Below are 26,771 nucleotides of genomic sequence, written 5' to 3'. Positions count from 1 at the left end.
TTGTTTTCTCGGTGAGGTCACCAGCCGTTTTGCTTTGGGGTCGTCCCACCATTCTTCTCCGTTTGCCCGCCCACGGGAAGGTGATTGTTTATAAATTGGGTGGTCCGTTTTTCCCTTGTGGAGTAGGGGCGGGTTAGAGCAACCTGCGGTTCGGGTTGTTCGGTAGTCCCCCTATCAATCTACTGTACGTTAGTAGCTGCCTCTGTCATGTTTGTCAGATTTGGTGCGTTAACGAATTTATTTCTTGGAGTGTAAAGGCCTAAAGGCTGAAGTATGTTTTGATCTTTGGAAACTTTGATATTATTGCCTATGATCTTGAGAGGCGGTATCTGTGTACTGTAGAGCATCTTAACTATTGTTTGACCAATCTTGTAGAGTTTTATATAAGATTGTATTTCATGGCCTTTTATTTAAATGATCATTTTAGTATATAAAGTTGCCACCATTCCACCATAACACTATTCTTAGAAGCTAAAATCAAGTGGCACCTTCGGTGGAAAGGTTAATATTTTAATTGTTAGTGTTTTGTACCATTTCCATCCCTCCTACGGGGGGTGCATAGTTTGTGTGCTTGTGTAAATTGTTAAAACTCTTAGTCTTTCAGAGGCTGTTGTGAGCGGTCGTAACTACGGCCGTGTCAAAAAGAAGTGGGAAGGTTCTCTGCCCGAAAGCTCATACAGTCAAAACTTGTTTCTGCTTCTGAATATACCGTAATTTTGATATTTAGATGGTGCTTTCTGATTATAATTTTAAATGTTTCTTTTAAAAAAAATGCTTTTAGGCAATATTAAAGTGAATAAAATTCCCATTTGTTAAAAGGAATTTGGTTATGATTTAATCAGTTACTCCCTGGCAACTACTTCCATGCTTAGGTAGTGTGATTAAATGTGTTAATGTTCTTGATGAATCGCTAGTATATAAAATAAATTCTTAAGAATATTGTTTGAAAATGAATCACGGTTCACTTTCAATAGTCTACAGTGATGGACTGTAGCCTCTTAACCTTCGGACAACAACGTGCTGTAGATAGCCACACCTTCCATCCTACACGCAAGAACTGGGGACGAATGACGAGAGTTCCTACATACGGCATTATACAGGAACTTTCTCTTTCTTTCTGTCTGTTGTTCCAGGCTGCTTAGTGAGCCTTGAAAAAAATGTTACAACCTGTAATTATTGTAACTGTAATTCATTGCAGTCTTCCAACGTAGAATATATGAGAGCACAATACATCGTAAAGGCCAATTACTTTTTTTCCATCTCCGCTCGGTTATTGCTGTCAGGAATTTTCAACTGATAGACAACGATAGTGACACAGAAGTGGAATGTGCAGCCGCTCAGTTGATGATGTCATCAGTGCATCAACGCAGTGACAAAAAGTGTCGACCGTGGCTTGTGACGGAGGTCATGCTACTAGAGTAGTCCAGCAGGTAACTCGGTGGCCTCATTTTGATACTATACTAATTACGCTCTGCCCCGAATCTCGTTTTGACGCACTATTCTTCACATGGGTTACGTTTTTTGACCTCTTCCAGTTACTCCGTCGTTCGCTGTTGACGTCTGTTCACTGCTGCACTGGACTAATTATCGCTATTTCTCATTTCAGTGACGTATATCAGAGTTTACATATGACAGTATATAACAGCGTAAGCTGCTGTTTAGTTTATTCTTTATTAAAAGATCGGTTTTGGTCAACAACTGTTATCCAGAACCAGTTCTACAATTTTCATGAATCCAGAAAAATTTCAGATAATAAGGAGGTTTCAAAACTTTAGTAAAAATATAACAATGCTTGCAATTCGTGTTCACAGCAAGAGATACATAGACAGGGGGTGTTTCAACATCTTTGCGGATAACTTATGGGGGTGATGGATCATGTCATGGGAAACAACTTCTCTTAGAGGCAAGATGTTCTCTGATGCTTCCCAGGGGCGCTAGAAGTCCTTTAGTATTCACCCCAAGAGACGATGAGATTTCACAGAACTAGCAAGTTCTACTAACAACGTGCTTACCATACTGCCTACCCGCGCAGTAAACTGACAGGGCGATTATCAACAACAAAATAACAAGAATGATTGTCTCTAAACGGAGAAAAATATTTTAGAAGCGACTCAATTTTGCTGGGCCTACCGTCATTCAGACAGAGCAGATGCCTGGATGGTGGGCAACATGTATTGCATATAAACACTGCAGGAAACCTACAGCCTCCCTTCTCTCAGCGGCATAACGAGTCTTAAACGATACCTAGCATCACGGAAAATTTTCAGCGATCATTTTCTCTCTGAGAAAAGTTGTTCACAATGAGACTTTCAGACGCTCTCTACACGTCATAAAAGTAATTTTTTATAGATTGTGTTTAGCCATGTAGAGCTAGATGCATGGAGTGCCAACCATCCAAGAAACACACATAACTGAAGGCGAAAGAAAAATGAATAGACGTTAGCTCACGACAATAACTTGTAATGCTGTAGACCTAGTTTCAATCAAGTGAACCTTGTGACTAGCATTACTTCTGTAACAGTATATCCTGAAAATTTTCATTGTATTTCTTAGTTCAGTTTGTTTATGCAGAATGTAAAATGTTCAAATGTGTGTGAAATCTTATGGGACTTAATTGCGAAGGTCATTCTAAGCTGACACACTACTTAACCTAAATTATCATAAGAACAAATACTTACACCCATACCCGAGGGAGGACTCGAACCTCCGCCGGAACCAGCCGCACAGTCCATGACTGCAGCGCCTTACACCGCTGCAGAATGTAAATTGGTTGTTCAACATATTTTCCTTTTTCTGCCTAACGTAAAACAGTAACACTATTTTCAGTTTGTAACCTCCCCCCTCACTTATCGACCTTAATGACAGTGAAAAATGAAACCGCGTGTACCTAATGGGAGTTTTGGAAAAGCAATCGTCACCGAAGTTAATCTATCGGTAAAGAGGGAGGAAAGGGTTACATCTTAATGAAAGGAAAAATGCAAATGAAACTGGTGGAAATCAATTTTGAAAAGGGGTAAAGTTAATAAAGAAAGTAAATGTGCGGCCGTTACGTTAACAATTAACTAGCGGTAATTAGATATTTGAGGTTTGGGGGAAATCACGGTCGCCAGTCCTAAGGACAATTACTATAGTAACTGAAAAAGAAAGGTTATTACACATATAATTAGCACTAGAAGCGTGGCTACTGAAGGTTGACACGTGTAGTGTGAAAACTGAAAGTTTGTCAGAAGTAATAAATTTCGCTACACTCTGACTTAATTTAGCAAAAGAATTAATAAAACCGGAAAATCGAAAATTAATTTAGTGACTGAAGTTAATAGTGAGCTTTCTTTCTGAAGCACATCGAAATCCAGTAAAATACGGTTAGTCTTGGACTACCTCAACAATCATTTCAAAAGCAACTTGACTCTACGCAATTTAGAAACAAGATATTTAACTTTGAACTTGAATTAAATGATTCTGAACTATTAACAATAGTAAAATTTAGTACGTACCAAGCTGAGCTGCAGTTACAGGTAAGCTAAAATATGCTAACAAAACTCGCACTCTAAATTTGTGCTCGTGTAACCTAAATATTGTAGCCAGCTACTGAACTTTGAAATTAAAGCAGTGAAATCTAATTATATTATTTTAATGCTGGCGTTTGAATTTCAACGACACTCGGGTTCATTTCGGAAAAGGACGGGAGTTGCTGTAATTTTGCGAGGCAAATGGAACAATTTGAAAAGCTGAGGTCTGCCATACAGTTCTGAAACTTTACGTGCTTTTAGTCTTCCTTGTTGGTTGATTGAAGGTTTGAAGCCGTCGATCGAGGAGGTGGCGACAGTCACTCATTGTCGGCCGTCGCTGTTGCAGAAGCTGGATGTTGGCGCGCCTTCTTCTCGACACGGTCACCAGGCGAAACGGGCTCTTGATGTGCGCCAGCTAATGCTTCCCGTCCGCGACACCATGTCAGAAACTATCATCGCGAGTCGAGCGCAATTACATGCTGCCAAACCCCGAAAGCGCGGCAACTCGCGGGAGCGTCACACAACACCTGCTCCACTCGCTACTCCCGCCAGACTCTCACTGTTCTGCCCGCGCTCCACGCGGCAGAGTTAACACTACCAAAGATCCTACACACTTTGAGTCTTCACACGACCTATCGATGTAATCGTTCGATAGCAGTTTTCCCTAGGCAAGACCCAGCGTAAAAATACAAATAATATTTACGAAACAAACCAATTATACATCGACATAAATGCATAAATATATACACAAACAGTAAAGCAATTACAATATATAAAGAGACAGAAATGTCATATCTTGAGGTAACAAAACAAGGAAAAAAATAATAGTACAATAGATGGAAATAGGAGGATATGCATTTCCGGCGTTACAAGTTCCTTCCAATACATGCTTTTCACCCTGTAAATGCGTATAAAAATCAGCATTTTGCTTCTTTTGGTGTGGCAATGTTCTTTGTACCGTTTTCACATTTCTCTACCGGGTAGTTCAATGCAATATTCAATGCTAGCATTACTCTACACTTTATATGTGATCGGTTGGTCGCAGTATGCTGTATATAGGACTGAAGGGTATTTTCAGCAACAAAAGAAATTTTTATTCATGTTATATGAAATATATAGCTAATATTGTCGGATATTTGTCCAATATGTGATAAGAAGGCACATTTTAGTTTCTTTTTTTTTTCGTTTATTTACGTTATTTCCCTCTTAATTATCTTACAGTTCTTATTTTTCTTAACTCCATAGATCTCACTATTTCAAGACTGTATGCACCTTCCGTGGTTATTTCTCTTAATGTATTCAGTTCTATTTCCGTGTTCTTACCGTACAGTGATAAAAGGCTTAACTTACCTGTCATGGCACGGAAGAAGGACTTTTCATGTGTCGTCGTATGACGTGAGGTATTGTGAATTATACCATCAGACGTGATCGAGGTTCAGGGAAACATTAAATAGGAGTGTTCCAGTCAACGTCTTTACAGTTTATACTTTTATCTTGTTCGTAGCATTCTTATCCGAACTTTAGAAATTCAGTTCCTTCTGTATTTAAACTATGAACAACTGACTATTTGTGTTCAGTAGGCAGCTAGGCATTTACAGAATTAACAACAAAGTAATTGTATACGTAGAGGTCGAGATGTTTCACAATGGTTGAATAATTGTTTTTCAGACTTTTCGGTTTCATATAAGATACCCATTGGTTTCCCCAGTTTCTCTTCCGTAAACCAAACTCCATGCTGACCATCCGAGGATCAACGTCGATAAGAAGAGTCAAAAAAGGCTCCAACACGAACAAAATTCTCCAGACTGCGAGCACACAAGATTCCGGAGAGAAGCCGGTTCCCCTATTTGGCTCTGTGGAATTATTACGTAATAGGATTGGCAAATTCTCTTCACAAGGACAGGTGTCAGCAAGTAATGGAGGTCGACTAAACTCCACGAAATGTGTGTGCGCCACCGACGACTTACAAAAAATATGGGGTCAGTGAGGGGACGATGCTTTAAAACCGGTATGGGCTGCAACCAGGATAGGCTGTAGTAAAAATCCACTACAGCTAACGGCCGCCGCATGACATCCAAAGTAAATCACCGGCCTGCCTACCGTGGTCGTACTTATCTCTTATTAAATTCAAGGCTAACAGAAACATTTCTCCTTCAAGGCGAGACTAATGTAGATCAGTGCTCGGCACAACGGAAAATTTTCCCCTGTACGTCGTGACGTATGAAACAGTGCGAAGTTTTCGTCCTTCATATTTACGGTCTAGTAGCGTATGCATTTTACCGTTAGGGAACTTCAAAGCAAACTGATAATATCCGTTAAACTCACATTGTGGATTTGTGACTATATGCTGCTATTTTCCATAGCGAACTGATAGAAATAACTAGTGTTCCTGGTATGTAACTTTCCCAATGAAACAGGCGACAATTCTGCTGGTTGGTGTAGGAACGGTCGAATAGATTTTTGTTTCCACAGATAAACAGTCAAATTATAATTGCTTAAAAATAACTAAAGTTCGTGATTTTTCTATTTTCTTGTATTTTATTGACACTCTCTTGTAAAAAAGGACGAAGTATTAACTAAAACCAAAGAAAAGGAAAGCGCGAGTATTAAGCAATGTTCTGGTAACCGTTACAGTTGTTTATTGGAAACAATGAACAGATAATCTGTCTGGTTGTTGGGCTTATGCCGCTCAATATCGAGGTCATCAACGTCTTGTGAACATAGAAGTAAAGTCATCTTTTTCTACAGGTTGTAAGAAATGGAAGAGTTACCGTACTAGTAACCGCACGTTATTTCTTGTTTACATCGAATAGACGAACTGTTTGATGAAATGAAAGCTTATTACTGTGTTTTAAGTTTTAATATTTTATTGCTTTTTTATAGTAACGTTGCAATATTAAAAACGTTTACTCTGATGTGAAGCCCAATGAGCCGACCAACTTTAGCTACAGAACATATGCCCATTTACGTAAACCATAGCGGTGTTCCATGGAGCAAGTGACCACAGATACAAACAGCTTACACAATTGTTGAGTCACTAACTCTTACAAGAAATGCATAGAGTATTCTCAAGCAGTAGCCTCATAGGCAAAACTAAAACAGCTACTCATGAAATCAGTGACAGGCACTGTAACACTTAATCTTAAGAACTTTCCTAACTCTGTATTAGCACTCGTGCATGTTCTGTTTGCTATGTGTAAGCAGTCCACCATATAGTGGGTGAACTTAAAAACAAAACTCGCACTGTATTAATCACGAGGATTGGAACTTTAATAGTGGCAACTATTTATTTACTGCTCGTGCAAAATAGATATGTCTTTCAAAGTTTTACTGACCTTTAAAGTAGTCACCAGCATTGTGTATAACCCGTTGCCAGCGATGTGGAAGTCGTAGGATACTCTTAGCAGTGCCAGTTGTATTGACAGTTAGAGCGGTGCGGTCTACCGCCCGACGAATTTGTAGCAGTTCTGAAGCGAATGGCGTGAAGTATTCCCTTCAGTTGAAAAGTCGAATTGAACTCACGAGGGCTCAAGTCAGGGGAGTGCAGTAGGTGTTATAGCACTTAGCAGCCCCATCAGTCAAACAAATCAGTAACAGCTTGCACTGTACGTGCTTGTCCGCAGCTCGTGGTCGTGTGGCAGCGTTCTCGCTTCACGTGCCCGGGTTCTCGGGTTCGATTCCTGGCGAGGTCAGGGATTTTCTCTGCCTCGTGACGACTGGCTGTTGTTTGCTGTCCTTAGGTTAGTTAGGTTTATGTAGTTCTAAGTTCTAGGGGACTGGTGACCATAGATGTTAAGTCCCATAGTGCTCAGAGCCATTTGAACCATTTTTTTGTACGTGCTTGAGCATTGACCTACAAAATGATGGTCAGGTCCTGCAGAAAGTGTCATCACTTCTGTCTCTATGCTGTTTATTTTTGGAACACATCCTACGACCAGCTTAGAGACAGAAGTGATGACACTTTCTGCAGGACCTGACCGTCATTTTGCTGGACAATGCTCAAGCACGAACAGTGCAAGCTGTTACTCATTTGTTTGACTGATGGGGCTGTTAAGTGCTATACCACATACTGCATTCCCCTGACTTAAGCCCTACTGTTCTATTCGATTTTTAAACTGAAGGCATTCTCTTCAGAACTGCTACAATTCGTCGGCCAATAGCGCCTCTCGAACTGTCGACGTAACTGGCAGTGTTAAATCCTACGACTTCCACATCGCTGGCAACGGGTTATACACAATGCTGGTGACTACTTTGAAGGTCAGTAAAACTTTGAAACACATATCTATTTTGTACGAGCTGTAAATAAATAGTTGCCACTATTAAAGTACCAACCATCGCATGTACCAATGGCCGTTGTTTTGATATTGTTTTATTAGGCAACCAGTGTCGACATTCCAATCACGTCATCTTCAGGGCTATCGTGTGAATGACACCAAGTATCACAAGTGCATGTAAAAGACAAGGCCGTAGTATTCATATCTTGTTCCGTAGACATCCGAACTTCACGAGCATATGTGCTCTCCACACGTGTGACAACAATATCAAAATAACGGCTGTTGGTACGGTATTATTAGATTTCACTGACCAGCCGCTGTCCCACTTTTGTGGTCTCAAGATGAAGCTATGTTTACAAAACACACGCAGGTCTTTGGGAAACCCTGTATATGAGTATATGAGGCACACAATACATGACACCGTCACTGGAACAGAGTTATCGGGCACCAAGAAAACGACGGGCGGCCCGCCCTCTTTGCGACAGGGGTCACTCACTAAGTGATCGCTCCGACTGCCTCCTTCCCCGCTCCTTATCGGCGCCACCTGTCGAACGCGGCGGGTCTTCAGTCTAGCCTGTAGTTAAGTCTATTCATAAAATTAGTTAATAAACAAAAAGTCTTGCCGAGGTATGAAGAGCCAAAGAAAATGGTACACCTGCCTAATATCGTGTGGGGCCCCAAAGAGCACGCAGAAGTGCCGCAACACGACGTGGCATGGACTCGACTAATGTCTCGAGTAGTGCTGGAGGGAATTGACACAATGAATCCTGCATGGCCGTTCATAAATCCGTAAGAGTACGAGGGGGTGGAGATCTCTTCTGAACTGCATGATGCAAGCCATCCTAGATATGCTCAATAATGCTCATGTCTGGGAGTTGGGTGGCCAGCGGAAGTGTTTGAACTCAGAAGATTGTTCCTGGAGCCACTCTGTCGTATTGTCCTGCTGGAATTTCCCAAATCCGTCGGAATGCACAATGGACATGAATGGATGCAGGTGATCAGACATGATGCTTTACGTATACGTCATCTGTCAGAGTCGTATCTAGACATATGGGGTCCCTTATCACTGCTTCTGCACACGCCCCACAGCATTACAGAGCCTCCACCAGCTTGAACAGTTCCCTGCTGACATGAAGGGTCCATGGATTCATGTGGTGGTCTCCATACCCATATACGTCCATCCGCTCGATACAATTTAAAACGAGACTCGTCCGACCATGCAACATGTTTCCAGTCATCAACAGTCGAATGACGGTGTTGACGGGCCCAGACGGGGGGTAATGGTTTGTGTCATGCAGTCATCCAGGGTACACGTTTTGGCCTTCGGTTCCGAAAGTCGTATCAATGATATTTCGTTGAATGGTTCGTACACTGACGCTTGTTGATGGCCCAGTATAAAAACCTGCAGAAATTTGTGGAAATGTTGCACTTCTGTCACACTGAACGATTCTCTTTAGTCGTCGTTGGTCCCGTCCTTGCAGGGTCTTTTTCCGGCCGCAGTGATGTCAGAGATTTGATGTTTTACCGGGCTCCTGATATTCACGGTACACTAGGTAAATGGTCGTATGGAAAAATCCCCACTTCATGACTACCTCGGAGACGCAGTGTCCCATCGCTCGTGCACCAGCTATGACATCACGTTCAGACTCGCTGAAATCTTGATAACCGGCCATTGTACCAGCAGTAATCAATCTAACAACCTGCCCCCGACACTTGTTGTTTTATATGGGCGTTACAGACCGCAGCGCTGTATTCTGCCTGTTTACGTCTCTTAGTATTTGAGTACGCATGCTTGTACCAGTTTGTTTGACGCTTCAGTTATAATGTTCTGTATTTTCGAGTTTACTTGTTTACTACAGTCATGGACTATTCAGAGTGAGCTTAAATGAACAATATTATATACATGGCTATAGTTTTAGCCGACAGCCGTTTGCAATTCGTAGTTCAAAGCTGTCAAAAGCGGTGCCAGGTGCCATGGGTTGCCTTAAATTGACACGACTGTAGGAGTGTCTTAGTAGTGAAGAATAAATGTATTAAAACTTGATGCACGATGCGGCATTTTTTCATGCATCCCAGCGTTTACAACGTCATATCCATTGAGTTTCGTTCCGTAGAATGATGCATTCAGCGGTATATGTGCATACTGATTACGAATAGTTAGTAATAATGTATTACCAAATCTAATCGCTAGACATTATGCACAAGTTTTTCACACATCTCAGTGTTAATGGCATCATATCTTGTGAACTATGTTCTGTACCATGACATAATATTGTAGATGCGTTTAGTGGCATATGCGAATACTGCCTGCTAAATTCATTGTGAATGGACTGACTCACACAGGACTAATAAAACTAAACGTCATACACGATGCGGCTGTTTCTCACGCATCCCATTTTTAAAACGTCGTATCTCCTGAACTATGAGAGTTAGGTGGTTCTTGCCCAAAAAGTGATTGTTAACTGACTGTATGGGGTATTAGAACCAAAAATCAGTCTGAGTGATTTGAGTTTCTCAATAATCTCCTTTCAAGTTGGTCACAGTAAAGGGGCTAAGTATTTGGTAACATGGCAAGTTGAGAGCGAATATCACTTACTGTCAGTCGCTACAGTGTACTGTTTTTATGTATTCTCTGGCAGCCAGCAAAACTTCAAAATCCTGCATGCTGAACCTTTCCACAATCTTCCAGCGGGAAAAAGAGCAGTTCAGCAATACACCGTTTTTATCACTACTTCACTTTTGGGTCTTTTATTGTCCTTCGATACAATAAATTTGTTAAAGTAAGTGTCATGCGACAGTATAAGAATAACGTTAGCTTAGTCAGCAGGAAGTATAATCGTATGAACATTCGGTGAAGTTCGTGTAACACTCTTTGCGAGGGAGCCATGAAGAGCGGCTTAGTAGTTTCATTAAAAGCGTGAATGAACGCTGACACATGATTATTTTGAGTTGTTACAAAGTTCATCCTTCACCTAAAGTTATGAGTGTAAGCGTCTTCCAGATCTGTAACCCCTAATACCGATGACGAAGCATGGAAGAACAGTTACCTATTCTGAAGACGACTGAAATCGGTTAAACGTTTCAGTCTAGATATAGCCACATCAGCAACCCAATCTAGTTTTCACATAAAGCCAGTTGCAGAGGATGAAGTACAGGATGAGGCAAATACGTAGTTCAAAGAAATCGCACCAACTAAAGATTTAAATAAATTTAGTTTCCTTTTGCCTTGCGTCTATTGTAGATGAGTGGAAACTGATAGTTTACCTTGAAAATTATCACTATTTGAACGTGGTGTACCTCAGAAGGCGTTCTTGTTTTCGCACACATTATCGTAGTGTGATGGTGAATTTGTCCACGACGCTGCGTAGCACTTCCAACGGAATATTTTTTTGTTTCTTGACGAATCCGTTCCTTGCAATCATCTTTGGTTCTTCGATGGTTTCCCCAGAAAACTTTTAACTTGGGATAACCCAAAACGAATAAATCTGGAGCCAATACATCTATTGAACGAAGAGGTCATAGAACATCACGGTTTCCGCTCATAAGGAGATCAGGAAATGTGAGCCTTCACCAGTCCTTAGCCACTGCAGCAATATGGCTTGTAACATCGTGGTGGAAGAGTATTTCTTCATCTGGATCCTATTAGTATCCTAGAAGATATTGAGTAGGGTGAGGTTTCACGGTGACGAAGCAAGCTTTTAACAGACCAAGATCGAAAGTTCAGCTTGTTAACAAAACGCCTAAGATGAAAGCTGTTTTAGTCTCTCCTCCATATGTTATGAACACTGTCTTCATTAACGGCGATAACATTTAATACCGTTTGGAAAAAGCATATGTGATTATTGTAATCTTAAAGCTGGAGGGCTTGCATAATTTGCATCTTATACGGGTGGCAATGGAGATCATTCTACAGAATCCTTCTCATTGATCGATTGCTGAGGCCAAGTTCGTCGCTCTGCCGTATAGATGATTTTCGCAAGTTTCTCGCACACGGTCAGCATTCTCCTGGGTCCGACATGTTCTTACATTATTACTATTTTCTTTGTAGTGACATCAAAGCTCCTCACCAAAAACGTTGACAGCGTAGGAAGACAGCACGATAGACTGTGTTGGGGGGGGGGGGGGGGGGTAAATGAAACTCTCGACGCAAACCACGTTGAGCTCCAACAAAACTATCCGAGTTCTTGTAATGCGTAATGCGCTTTTGCAGCAATCGCAGGTTGCGCACTTGACCAGCGCTGCATAGCTCCTAAGGGTTCCACCTTTTTAAACGTCCAAAGCAAGTCCTCCACTGACACAACACCTGCACCCCGGTAGCCAGCACAAACATCTATAAATACAGGAGACGTGATAACCTTAGTACTATCAGCTTGCAACGAGTTGCTCCATATCTGTGACATTTGGATAGTTCATGGAGAGATACTGCTTGTTTTCAGAAGTAACAGTTAACAGGAATCATAAGAGAGAGAGAGAGATTAATATTATTCGAGGAGTCGAGGTTTGCTGGGAAGCAGACGTGGAGCTAAATAGTGAGCAAATTTGTATCTGGAATTGAGCTGCTGAATATCAAAAACAGATTTGTTGGAAATAGTTGAGTAAATGACGATGAGAGTATTGATGGATTTTGAAAAGAGTATTGTGAAGAATTATGATTCAGGGTAAATCTACACCGTTGCATACTTGCGTAGTAGCGAAATTTTTGTGAAGCATTTATGTCATCCAGAGCCCATATCTAGAGGATTTAGTTCTCCTCGCCCATATACACATTCTTTTTTTTTATTTAAAAAATAGCACATCATTCCGACTAGATTGATCTTTTGTGATAAATAAATTTTTGAATAGTAAATCACAATTGTTTCTAAATCCACTTTTTTGTATAAAGTCAATATTGTTCAGGATTTTGAAAGTGAGGTTGAAAAGTAATTCTTTGCTACAAAATTGTTGTGGAAAAATCATTTGCAGAATATTAGTACCCCAACTTATTCATCTGCAAGAAATAGTATGTTGCTTGTGTCCGCATTGCACGTGGTGGTACACACGCTTTTGAATGTCATTTTTAGCTTACCATTTTAATTTAGCTTTGCTGCGGCGCTGCGTGATGTGATCCACTTTCGAGAGAAAATTTTTACTGTACCGGGGTAACTGCAACAAGAGTTCAGTGTCGTAGTCATACAGTTACACTATATGTACGGAACAGTGTCATTTTATAGTTACTTAGTGATTAGGTCAGATGGCATACATTCAGTTTGGAAGTTATTTTCTTGTTATACAAAGTACATTTCAGTGAACAGTGTGATATATCTGTGTGCGAAACAGTTTTAGTATTCTGTGTTTGGTTTCGCAAGTTAGCTACGTAAATCAGCGGAGGACATTTACTAAAATAATTTAGATAACATATGCAGACATAATTTAGTAGTTCATTTGATGTGTAATTTTTATTAGTTTTCTTTTGACGTATTTTTGAGATGTTGAAAAATATCCACTACGACGTCAGGCAACACACCAAACACACCACTGCTCAGTCGACAGCACAATAAAGGGCTTAAGTAATCACATTTATCAGTAATTAGTTTCGTGCACTTACATTCTACACTACATTCACTCATACACACACACACACACACACACACACACACACACGTGTGGTCAAAAAGTCAATATAAATTTGAAAACTGAATAAATCACGGAATAATGTAGATAGAGAGGTAAAAATTGACAAACAATGGTTCAAATGGCTCTGAGTACTATGGGATTTAACATCTGAGGTCATCAGTCCCCTAGAACTTAGAACTACTTAAACCTAACTAACCTAAAGACATCACACACATCCATGTCCGAGGCAGGATTCGAACCTGCGACCGTAGCGGTCGGCGGTTCCAGACTGTAGCGCCTAGAACCGCTCGGCCACTTCGGCCGGCAAAAATTGACACACATGCTTGGAATGACATGGGGTTTTATTAGAACAAAAAAAAAAAAAAAAAACAAAGTTCACCACATGGCGATGGACAGCAAAACGTCAGTGACTGCGCATTACAATTGTCATGCTTGGCCTCCCAGGTCCCCAGATCTCGGTCCGTGTGATTATTGGCTTTGGGGTTACCTGAAGTCGCAAGTGTATCGTGATCGACCGACAGCTCTAGGGATGCTGAAAGACAACATCCGACGCCAATGCCTCACCAAAACTCCGGACGTGCTGTACAGTGCTGTTCACAACATTATTCCTCGACTACAGCTATTGTTGAGGAATGATGGTGGACATATTGAGCATTTCCTGTGAAGAACATCATCTTTCCTTAGTCTTACTTTGTTATGCCAATTATTGCTATTCTGATCAGATGAAGCACCATCTGTCGGACATTTTTTGAACTTTTGTATTTTTTTGGTTCTAATAAAACCCCATGTCATTCCAAGCATGTGTGTCAATTTGTACCTCTCTATATACATTATTCCGTGATTTATTTAGTTTTCAAATTTATACTGACTTTTTGATCACTCAATATATATATATATATATATATATATATATATATATATATATATATATATATATATAAAGAGAGAGAGAGAGAGAATTGTGGTGAAGAAAAGCTAATAACTGTTACAGAAATTCGTCGGGGAACAGACGGTTCCACTCGTATTAACACAACTGGCACTGCTAAGAGTATCCTACGACGCCAACATCTCTGGAAAGGGGTCATGCACAACGTCATTTTTGATGTTCCTACCCTCGTACATTGCAACAAATTTCCCCGATCTCCGCTACTTACTAGCCATCAAATACTAAAGGAAACAATTAAATCTCAGCTCACACTTTCCTTTAAACTATGACTTACCTGACGGTTGGGTCTTTTTCCTACCGACCCTTTCATTTCTTGGAAACGGTGCAGAAAACCCCTATACTGTACGTAGTCTACTTAGTAGAGAGTCTAGATCTAAGCTGCCTCTACGAGTGAATGTGGACAGAGACTCACCTGCTGCCGGCGACGGCAGAGGAGGCGGTCTTCACGCATCCAGGAGCCCCTCCGCCTCCGCCGCCGTTGCATCACCACAGTCACCGCCAGCGATGGTCGAGGCCGCCGGGGAAGAAGTGCAGAAGGACGCGCTGACCAGTCCATCCACGTCCCATCCCGCCTATATAAGCCGGCAGCTGCTCCACCAGGGCAGGCAGACGCCAGAGCAGCAGACCAGCGCCGACATGAAGCTCCTGGTGAGTACCGCCGCTTCTGCTCTGGATGCGCTCCCGCCTCCACTGTCTAGCTCTGCATTTCTACTTATCCACTACAGTTTCAAAGTTCTACTTTGCTGTCAGCATGTATTTTGAACTAAAGTGGTTAGACAATCTCTGAGGTAGAAGTGGGAGAGGTCCTGAAACTGTGCTACATGTACGAGAGCTATTTGGAAAGTAAGGTCGCGAAGTGGAAACGACAGTGAAAATCTAGTGAAGCTTTGCGCAGAAGTGTTGGGCAGTGTCTGCAGTATACCTGTCGATCGCGTCACGTCGCTCTTTTCAGTGCTGAACGCACAGTGAGCAGCTACAGACGCCTGGATCAACATTGCTTTCTGCCAAGTAGGAAGGCTTGCTCTGAGGTTTCGCCTGATTTCATGCAACCCCACATAACGTACCTGCCATGCATTTCCTTCCTTATGGCAGTTCTCGGTAGCACGCTGCAGGGGCAATGAGGACAGCGGCAACGTTTTTGATGGGAAGTGTTTGATCATCCATCATACAATCAGAACTTCGCTCCACCTGATATTCATCTCTACTGATAAGAACCGCTGGCTATGAATACAATATTTTGGCACTTAAAACGGACTGCAGACCAGCGTAGAGAAGTAGCGGACAGCACAGGCGGTTGGCTGCCATCTATGACGAGAGTATACGCTACGAGAAATGTCAAAGTCGGAGCGGCGAGTATCTAGAGAAGTAGCTAGAAGGTGTAAAAACTGTCTTAAATGAAACATTTTTCATTTTCACTGTAGTTTCAATTTCGCGACCGATCTGACATTACTTTCCTAACAACCCTCGTATTTATTCCATTATCTATCGACCGTGCATAAGCGACAAAATTTTCTCAATTTTCGACGTGTATCTTTTGCCACACTGACAAGAAATTTCGTACATAGGTGTTTTCCGTAAGAGCACATCATCTGTCACAGATACCATCGGCCGAGACGATGACCCTTCTAGGATCTATGAACGGCGACGGGCTTTTACAAAAGGAGCGTATTTTTGAAATTCCTTGTCATTGCAGCAAATTTACGTAGGAACAACAATACGCATTGTACAAGAACGGTGCACTGAACAACAGCGATACATCCACCTTCGCCTGCCGGAGTGGCCATGCGGTTCTAGGCGCTACAGTCTGGAGCCGAGCTAAGGTCCCAGGTTCGAGTCCTGCCTCGGGCATGGATGTGTGTGATGTCCTTAGGTTAGTTAGGTTCAATTAGTTCTAAGATCTAGGCAACTGATGACCTCTGAAGTTATGTTGCATAGTGCTCAGAGCCAGCCATCCACCTTCTACAGTGAAACAAATCAACAGATGCTGAACATTGTATTTCCACTGGCCACGTCATGGCTGTGGACAGTCAAGATTATGGCTATATCGTTATTCTACTGCGATGAAGTTGTCAAGGAACCTAATGGAACACAATTAGCAGACCAACTTCATAACTGAGACGAGGGCTGCCAGATCTTCAGATCACAGAAACAACTCATTTCATGAAACTTCCTGGCAGATTAAAACTGTGTGCCGGACCGAGACTCGAACTCGGGACCTTTGCCTTTCGCGGGCAAGTGCTCTACCATCTGAGCTACCCAAGCACGACTCACGCCCCCTACTCACAGCTTTACTTCCGGCAGTACCTCGTCTCCTACTTTCCATACTTCACAGAAGCTCTCCTGCGAACCTTGCGGAACTAGCACTGCTGGAAGAAAGGATATTGCGGAGACATGGCTTAGCCAGAGCCTGGGGGATGTTTTCAGAATGAGATTTTCACTCTGCAGCGGAGTGTGCGCTGATATGAAACTTCCTGGCAGATTAAAACTGTGTGCCGGACCGAGACTCGAACTCGGGACCTTTGCCTTTCGCGAGTCTCGATCCAGCACACAGTTTTAATCTGGCAGCAAGTTTCATATCAGCGCACACTCCGCTGCAGAGTGAAAATCTCATTCTGGGAACTCATTTCATGTCCACGCTGTTGGACGAATTGTTACTCCGAGTCTTCTCTGCCTACCATTCAAACACACATCCGACATTTTAACAAGTACCCCCTAAAGTTAGCACTGTGGGTCTACTGACTCCAAGTTTTCAACGTTTTATTCTTAGACGTATAAAGTTATCTCCGTGACTGCCGCTATCGTGCCGGTTGTCTTACCTCTGAATCACACACATTTACTCCACAACATAACTCCGTCGAGAAACACGTGCGCTTCAGGTGTTAGGTTCATCGGAGGGTTCTTGAATGTTTTGCTGACTATATTATGTTTTAGGAAGTACTTGCTCACCACATACAAGGGGTCCACAATCTGCTGTTCCTTATATAGGAACTTATGATAATTCTGGAACATCTCGCGTGGGACTATCAATTTCCAAAAAATCCTACAAGGGAATTTCTTTGATCTAACCGAATTAGACTTTTCAGCTCCTGATAGCCTTGCCTCTGTTTACTATGCCTCTAGTTTGGTGAAGCGTGTCAGACGCAATACATCTCTTTTCAGAACCAGCCACTTTTCTATAGGTCCCACTACCCTTTTTGCTTGAAGATTCTAGGAATGATTGCAGCAAATCAAACGTGCTTCTATAGTTAACTGTACCACTCGCTTAAATGTGGCCTTGAGGCTCCTTGTGACTATTGTTACACGGTTACAAGAATCAGTGGATTTTTCCTATATTCCTCAAGTCACTTGGATACTACATGTCGATGAATGTGAAACTTCATGTAATATCTTAAGCTACGTAACAGGGCTCAGAACCGAAATGTGATCCTGAAGTTACTCTTTGCCCACTGATGTCTTAAGTCTTCAAATTTCAATTTAAAATGCAACAATCTATATTCAGAATTAAACATATTAGTTTAGTATTAACGCTCAACTGTCAAGGTGTATCACAAAAAGTTATAGGCAGAATCCCGACACCAAAACAAGATGCTCTTTGCTGAACTGTGTTTCCATAGCAGGTGATCATCAGATGATACATACACGAAACTGAATCATTAACACATTTTGCGATCCAGGTTTTGAAACCTTTAGAATACTAAATGTAGACATCGGGTGCAGGCTGGATTACGCCGTTAAAGTTCCACAATATGCTCGCCCTTTTAGTTTTTCAACTGGGTGCCGGTTTCGTTTTGAAGTACCATCATCAGATTATCCCGTCGCGCGCAGTCGTCCAACTCGCTTATCCTAGTAGACGTGTCATCACGCTACTACCACATTTACAGCGTATTTGGTGTGCATTTACAAGATCATGAGCATCTGGTAACCTAAAAACCCCAAAAAATTCTAAAAGAAGTTCTGTGCTGTGTAATGATCAGTATGTTGGATTCTTAAGAGATAACGTCAGCTGAAGGTAATTACAGGGCTTTCATAATAATTTTTCGTATTCATTGAGTCGTTAAATAAGAGTACTTTTACTGGACGTTGGAACGAGAAATAAGAGCGGTTTTACAGCTGACTGCAAGATTGGAAGTTATAAATTATATGAGATACCTGCTAACCAGATCCTCATAGGGACCGGTATGATTCGTTTCTCGAATGTATGCAAGCGGCCATCGGATTATCGCAGCTGACCTCGCTCCAGTAACCACTGAGGAATGATGACAGGTTCAGTGTGCCTTGAACTCTTACTGGTAGCGTTAGCGGACAGGCAAAGCAGAAGAAAGTGCCTCCCTCGTGGCAGTGCAGCCAAGTTCCATAATAACTACATTCCAGTTGTTGAGAGAAATTAGTTTACTCTTCACATAAGTTAATGCATTCTTGTTATCACTTTTCATTCCATTTTGGCCACTTAAGTCATCTCTGCTGTTTACTACACCCTAGATATACGAAAGAATACTAGACTTAACCAAATTAATACTAAACATTACTGTGTGTGTTTTCACTCTATGTCGGATAAGACAGTAGTTGTTTAATATAGCAAATCAATGTTCAAACCGAATGACTAACAGTACTACTACTGTATGTTTCGTTGTTGGATTAGTTCATTTCCTAAACTGTAGAGAAATAGAGAAGCTTTAACACAAGAAACGTACAGGTGACGAACGCCAGTTAACAAATATGGGACAAACAAGCTGCTGACATGTATCAGCTGTCCATTATTTTTTATCAACTCACAGCATCAGAATTTTTATGGAAAAGAGTGTGGTAACATTTCCTTACAGCAGGATATTAACAGGAAATTACAGGTAATTTAGCCTATTGGAGATTCTTAGTTTCTTACAGAACCTGGACAGATCTTTAAACTAGTTTGCCTATTCATGTCTTTTGTTCTGCTGTGATATTCCAGTAGAAAACAGTACTAATGATGGATATTGAAGGAAGAACAGCCCATTTACTGCGGTTAGTTTTTAAAAAAACTTCATGTGCTGACATTCCTGTCTACTACAGATACCTATGCTGCCATATTCCGGCAGTGACTTGGCGATTCATTTAAGGTCTACGACTTTAACCACGAGGTATTTAGAACTGTAGCAGTAGCTCAGATAGTTAGCGACGCTGGGATGAATTGGCCATCATACTAACTGCTTCGTAATTCCCTTAGGTACTTCAGGGATACCTATGGAAATCCAGCCCGTAAACCACATAGAAGATGAGAACCCTATTCCTTCCATATGCAAATCCGTGTCGTCATCAAAGTGCAGTGAATTCGGTTTTGGTCTCGAAACGGAACTCATAATCGCTGACGGGTGTGATACTTTGTCCTTCGTTCGAATGGTCTAGTGACGTCCAGGAAACGTAAACCAAGCGAATAGCCGAGCTAGTAAAGCGTAGGCCTTTCCTGTAGCTTCAACGGCGGTGCCATTGGACCTACTCTATGGATGTGGTCGACATTAATTAGTCAAAGAAGAGAACAATTTTTTTTTCGGAGTGGAATACATTTCTGAGTCCCCTATCTGCAAACTGCCACTCACTGGAAAATGCTATTCACTATACCAGTGGAGATGACTAATGTCTCCCATTCTCCTGCGGTGAGCCGGCCGTAGTGGCCGAGCGGTTCTAGGAGCTACAGACCAGCAGAGTCGCAGGTTCGAATCCTCCCTCGGGCATGGACGTCTGTGATGTCCCTAGGTTAGTTAGGCTTAAGTAGTTCTAAGTTCTAGGGGACTAATGACCTCAGAAGTTAAGTCCCATAGTGCTCAGAGCCATTTGAACTATTTTTCTCCTGCGGTGAATGGGGCAGGGAGACAATTCGAAAATTTTATGCAAATGAAAGACATGTCTCGTGACATTTTATCAAGTATACTGACTTATAGGTCGATTCGTAATTTTACATAGAGAAACCAAAAAATTTCTAAAAGTTTGAAAGTATGTTAACCCCTTTTATGCCTACGAAAAATATTGCATATTGAGAATAATAGCGTAAATTTAACCTTGATATCCACAAACAGTAACTCGAAAACAACCCAATAAGATGGTTTTAATCCTTTACATATGTATTTGACGTAGCCTATAAACAGACTGACTTACATCTTCTGCAAGTTTCCAATACGTGATTAAAACAGGGGAAAAATTCCAACAACATAGGAGCCTCCTGATACACGCAGAAAAATTAAAGTTCCCATTAGAGTAACAAATTGATTCATTATTGGTTGACTTTAAGAAATATCGTCTTGCTTTGTATAGAACAAGACAGAAACTGAATGAGAAATTCGTTGCAATCTGCAGTTATGTATCAAACTAATCTCCAAGTCACGGTCAGATGCTTGGTTGCCGTGCCGTTGTTGTTCCAGACACGAGAGAGGGCCAAGGTCAAGATCACCTTGTGCAAGACGTGACTCATAATATGAGTGGTTTTGTGGCATGCAGCAGGAAAGAGCGCCAAGATCGTTAACTAGCAGTCTCGGAAGTGCGGGAGAAACAAGAGCAGTCCGTTTCATAACGAGCTGCTCTTTAGAATGACATTTCTCATGTGTACACCTAAGGCCAATACACATTTATACCTACTCTTATTTTCCGAGCAGAGACACACTACCTGCTTAATTTCATACAAATTAACATTCTGGCACCGTTTACCATTCTGTTCGATACCCTCGCAAGAAATGCTCCTGAGGAAGAGCCATTTGGAACGTTGCATAGCGATGCCTTACTGCCAAGAATCGTCAGCAAGTCATATACATGCAAAGATTGACGTACTAAACTGTTTCTGTGCTCAAGTACATGTTATCCTGAATCGTCACTGGAAGCTAAATGTTATTGTGGCGAGCAGTATCAAAACATAAGGCAAATCATTTCGCTAAGTACAGTAACAGTCGATTTAGCACCAGAATGCCATGTACATATGCGCAACGTATATGGCAATCTGTGTTGATTTAAGTCCACCACTTCGCGCTGTGTCAGTTGCGTGAAGCAGTTATTATAGGGTCCGATCATGACATTTTAGTATGTAAGTAATGAAGTTACTCATTAAATATAACGCATCTTGTCATCATAGCAGGTGGCAGGTAATACTATGGTCGGCCCCTGTCTTACGTTTGTCTTCAGATGATGTCCTTGTTGTAGAACTACTCTAGTTTTCATGCTGTAGCAGCAGTCGTGTCTGCAGAACATGTTTTGATAATTATTTTCCATGTGTTTATGTGAACCAAATAAGCTTCTTATACTACTTTTCTTGCCCCAGTCATGTGCCATATTTGTGCCACCGTCAGCAGGGTCTTATTTTATTGCAGCCTCAATTCCTACTTAGTTAGCCTCCCAAGTATTTTTGTTAACTGGCTGGAGAGCCTCTCACAATGTGTTTCGCTGTTCTTGCCATCGTCCACATGTCTCTTCGTACTCTCGAATACAAACATTGTCTTTTGAATTTCAGTAGTTTAAGTCGCGGCTGCTGTTACGAAAAATAGCACGTGCACTTTATTTGCGCTTACATGGGAAAGCGATACCCCGCTGCTAGTGGCACAGACGTTTCGAAACGTGTTTGTAAAGAAAAGTTATGAAAGAAGATTTTGGTATTTGTGGAAACAGATATAAGCTAATTCCCATGAGTAGAACTATACTAATTTCTTTCACTCTTTTAAACTGAGACACTGTTCGCATCAAATTTCATTCTAGAACGAAATATATTGCCCTTCATTTTCATACAGATGACAATTATTAATTCTGTAATGTCTTGTATTACGTATGGATTACATCACTAAGTGCAAAATCATTATTTTCGAAGATCAGTTGACCATTATTCATACATACGTAGTTTCACTTACCAACTACTGGTAATTAAATTGGTATTCTAAATGGAAGCATCTCGTTCATGTGACTGCACTCTGTTAATATAAGCATTCAGTGGACAGTACGTGATTAGAAGCGTTGGCTGAACTGTACCACTTGTAACTGTCCTCCAAAGTGCAGGTTACCTTAATGTTTTAAAGGAGAATATGACATATATATGTCACTCCGTACACATTTCTTCATTAATTTGTACTTCGATGCCGCGGCGTGGTCACAGCTAAATATGAAACAAGAACGAACGTTAGCAGTAACGGTATATAACTCAACACAAAAATTACACGTCTAGAAGTGTACTGGGATTCTTTATTTCTGTTGTTATGTGATTTATGCAGCTCTGTTCGTTGTTCCATGTCGAAGAGTGATTGCGACGAAATGGATCTAGGTATGAACACATAGAACTTAATATTAAAAATCTTACAAGAAATGATTCATATGAAAGAGCATGATAATTTCCACATGTACCATACTTTTAAGTAGATGGGAAGAAACATAATGTGCTTCACTAAACACTCTAATGCATCATTAGAAGTGGTAATGACTGACAGAAAATGGAAAAAGGAAAATTCACAGGTGTATAATGTACTACAATGGAGCTCTGCTTACTGCTTTATTAGATTGTGTACGTTTATTAAATTTCTCGTTTCAGTGAGGACGGTTATTGAAGCTAACAGTTGAAGATCAAAACCTATGTGTGAACAGGGTAATTGTACTGTATTTTCGGAAAAAAATTTGTCATGTTCGTGGATACGGAACTGGGTCTTTGTCAAGACCATTCCACTTCGTTGAAGACAACGTCACGTCCATTGCTCAACACATTAAAGCACTGAAGTAAAATCTTCTATGTTGTTAGGCCGCATCATGTTTCTCTTCTGATTTGTTCCTCACATTTGACGTTTCAACCCCTCTGGTGGGACCTTCTTCAGGTGGCCTGGTTAACTGAACGCTGGTGGACGCCAGTGCTCTGTTTACATATAAAACGAAGTGTCCCGCCCTTATTCTGAAGAAGTGTGAAGAGGTAGTGCTGTAATTGAGTGAATATTTTCGGCTACTGTCGGTGGACCATTGTCATTGGATTGGTAACGAACCTTATCCAATAACCCTAATTCTACAGCACAAGTGCTAACAAACTCCCTTTCATAAGTGAAACGGTTAATATGGCTCTGAGCACTATGGGACTTAACATCTGAGGTTATCCGTCCCCTAGGAATTAGAACTACTTAAACCTAATTAACTTAAGGACGTCACACACATCCATGCCCGAGCAGGATTCGAACGTGCGACTGTAGGGGTCGCGCGGTCCCAGACTGAAGTACCCAGAACCGTTCGGCCACAGCGGCGGGCTTTCATAAGTGAACACGACACTATTCTGACGGTATAGAGTTAACTAGGGACACGTGAAGATCCTAAAGGATGTTCAGCACTGCAGCAAGGGGGTCGAAACGTCGATTATGAAGAAGATATTGGAAGAGGGATGTGACGTAGAAGATTTTGCCTTCACTGCCAACAGCCATGAATTTTTGCTGTCATACACTACTAGCCATTAAAATTGCTACACCAAGAAGAAATGCAGATGATAAACGGGTATTCATTGGACAAATATATTATACTAGAACTGACATGTGATTACATTTTCACGCAATTTGAGTGCATAGATCCTGAGAAAACAGCACCCAGAACAACCACCTCTGGCCGTAATAACGGCCTTGATGCGGCTGGGCATTGAGTCAAACAGAGCTTGGATGGCGTGTACAGGTACAGATGCCCATGCAGCTTCAAAACGATACCACAGTTCATCAAGAGTAGTGACTGGCGTATTATGACGAGCCAGTTGCTCGGCCAACATTGGCCAGACGTTTTCAATTGGTGAGAGATCTGGAGAATGTGCTGGCCAGGGCAGCAGTCGACCATTTTCTGCATCCAGAAAGGCCCGTACAGGACCTGCAATATGCGGTCGGGTATTATTCTGCTGAAAACTAGGGTTTCGCAAGGATCAAATGAAGGGTAGAGGCGCGGGTCGTAACACATCTGAAATATAACGTCCACTGTTAAAAGTGCCGTCAATGCGAACAAGAGGTGACCGAGACGTGTAACTAATGGCACCCCATACCATAACGTGGGGTGATACGCCAGAATTGCGATGACAAATACACGCTTCAAATGTGAGTTCACAGCGATGTCGCCAAACACGGATGCGACCATCATGATGCTGTAAACAGAACTTGGATTCATCCGAAAAAATGACGTTTTGCCGTTCGTGCACCCAGGTTCGTCGTTGAGTACACGATGGCAGGCGTTCCTGTCTGTGATACAACGTCAAGGGTTACCGCATCCATGGTCTCCGAGCTGATAGTCCATGCTGCTGCAAACGTCGTCGAACTGTTCGAGCAGATGGTTATTCTCTCGAAAACGTCCTCATCTGTTGACTCAGGGATCGAGACGTGGCTGCACGATCCGTTAAAGCCATGCGGATAAGATGCCTGTCATCTCGACTGCTAGTGATATGAGGCCGTTGGGATCCAGCACGGCGTTCCATATTACCCTCCTGAATCCACAAATTCCATATTCTCCTAACAGTTATTAGATCTCGACCAACGCGAGCAGCAATGTCGCGATACGATAAACCGCAATGGCGCTAGGCTACAATCCGAACTTTTTCAAAGTCGGAGACGTGATGGTACGCATTTCTCCTCCTTACACGAGGTATCACAGAAACGTTCCACCAGGCAAGGTCGGTGAACTGCTGTTTGTGTATGAGAAATCGGTTGGAAACTTTACTCATGTCAGGAGTTAAATTTCGCGTCTGTAGCACGTCTTCTTCGTGGTGTAGCAATTTTAATGGCCAGTAGTGTATATATTAAACCAATCGATGATAGGGTTGCGCTGGTTCATTCGAATGCTTTTGTTTGACAGGTGGTACTGAGCGCTGTGGTGGCGACAGCACTGGCTCGTCCCGGATACCTGGGAGCCGCGGGCATTGCTGGTCTTCTGGGCAACGGCATCGGCGCCTCAGCACCAGGTCTCGGGACAGCGGGTGTCATCGGAGCTGGCAGAGCTACCTATCTGGGAGCTGGTACAAACTATCTGGGAGCAGGCGGTGCCCCTGTAGGAGGTCCAGCCAACATCGTCGTCGGTCCTGACGGAGTGCCTGCAGACACACCTGACGTGGCTGCTGCCAAGGCCGGCCACGCGAAGGCCGTCGCTGAGACACAGGCGCGTGACGCCGCTCAGGCCGCCGCCGATGCTGCAGCGGGCGTCTACGGTGGAGTCGGCGCCGGTGTCGGTGCTGGACTCGGTGCTGGGTACGGCGCCGGGGCCGGACTTGGTGCCGGATACGGGGCTGGACTTGGTGCTGGACTTGGTGCTGGATATGGCGCCGGTGCTGGACTTGGTGCTGGACTTGGTGCTGGGTATGGGGCCGGTGTGGGAGCAGGATTGGGCGCTGGAGCCGGCGCTCCAGGCGCAGGTCTGGCTCTTTACGGCCCAGCCAACATCGTGATCGGCCCCGATGGCGTGCCACAGGACACCCCCGAAGTGGCGAACGCCAAGGCAGCCCACGCTAGTGTCGTGGCCCAGACGCAGGCCCGTGACGCCGCCCAGGCCGCCGCCGACGCCGCTGCTGGAGGTGCGGCAGGAGCTTACGACGCTGGAGGTGTGGCAGGAGCTTACGCCGGCATCGGCTACGGGGGGTTGGGCCTGGGAGCGGCCGCGGCTGCGTCTCAGGGGCTGGCGCGCTACGGCCCGGCCAACATCCAGATCGGGCCTGGCGGAGTGCCCCTGGACACCCCTGAGGTGGCTGCGGGCAAGGTTGCCGACGCTGTCGCCCACCTGCACGCCAAGGCCCGCCTGGGTCTCATCGCTGGATGAAGTCTTCGCGAAATTCCGGTCTTACTCTGACGACACGACTGACTACTTCCTGCCCACTGCTCAAGACAACTGGACAAGCTACTCTTGTTGTATATAATAATTTATTAAGTTTCAAAAAAAATGATGTAGATGTCTTCTTGCAATAAACAGAGAATACTCTGGGAAACAGCAAATATTACTTGATGTGGATTACTAACACAAGGATAGCGTACAAATAGGGACAAGAAAGGAGACATAAAGGGCGCCAAAACAGAAATAATAATCATCCATTTATTGCACCATTACACAAGCACATCATTAAATATGAGACATTATAATTGTCATACTCAAATCTATGACACAATACGTATCAGGAAGGGAACACACAATGGAGTTTAAGAAATTACAATGGCACATCAACTCCGCTATGACAAAGAGTGTGCATAATGAAGGCCGCACAATTTTACCAATCTAAGAAATTAAAATAATACTAGCATAAAATTAACTAAAATGCCATGAAAGAAATGTTTATGAGAAGAACACGATGGGGTCGCAAGGGAGGAGGCAACACAATACTTAACTCAGGTGCATCAAAACAAACAAAGGACACCAGGCTGCACCAACAATGGACACGTAAGGCACGCAACTACTCTCTCTGTTGGGGTTCCGCGCGTTCCACCCAAGTAATAGCTACCTGAAACATTT

The 26,771-nt window shown here is 42.6% G+C and overlaps 1 protein-coding gene across 1 annotated transcript; it reads left to right on the top strand.

The window, feature by feature from the left end:
- The first annotated feature begins 14,846 nt into the window (after positions 1-14,846).
- Positions 14,847-26,253, top strand: LOC124789211 (glycine-rich cell wall structural protein-like). Its single transcript, XM_047256505.1, has 2 exons — positions 14,847-14,990; positions 25,134-26,253. The coding sequence occupies exons 1-2, from the start codon at positions 14,847-14,849 to the stop codon at positions 26,085-26,087; spliced, it is 1,098 nt and encodes a 365-aa protein (XP_047112461.1). The 3' UTR covers positions 26,088-26,253.
- The last annotated feature ends 518 nt before the right edge of the window (positions 26,254-26,771 follow it).

The sequence above is a fragment of the Schistocerca piceifrons genome, chromosome 3 (assembly GCF_021461385.2).
Source record: "Schistocerca piceifrons isolate TAMUIC-IGC-003096 chromosome 3, iqSchPice1.1, whole genome shotgun sequence".
NCBI lineage: Eukaryota > Metazoa > Arthropoda > Insecta > Orthoptera > Acrididae > Schistocerca > Schistocerca piceifrons.
This window is presented reverse-complemented; position numbering and strand designations above follow the sequence as displayed.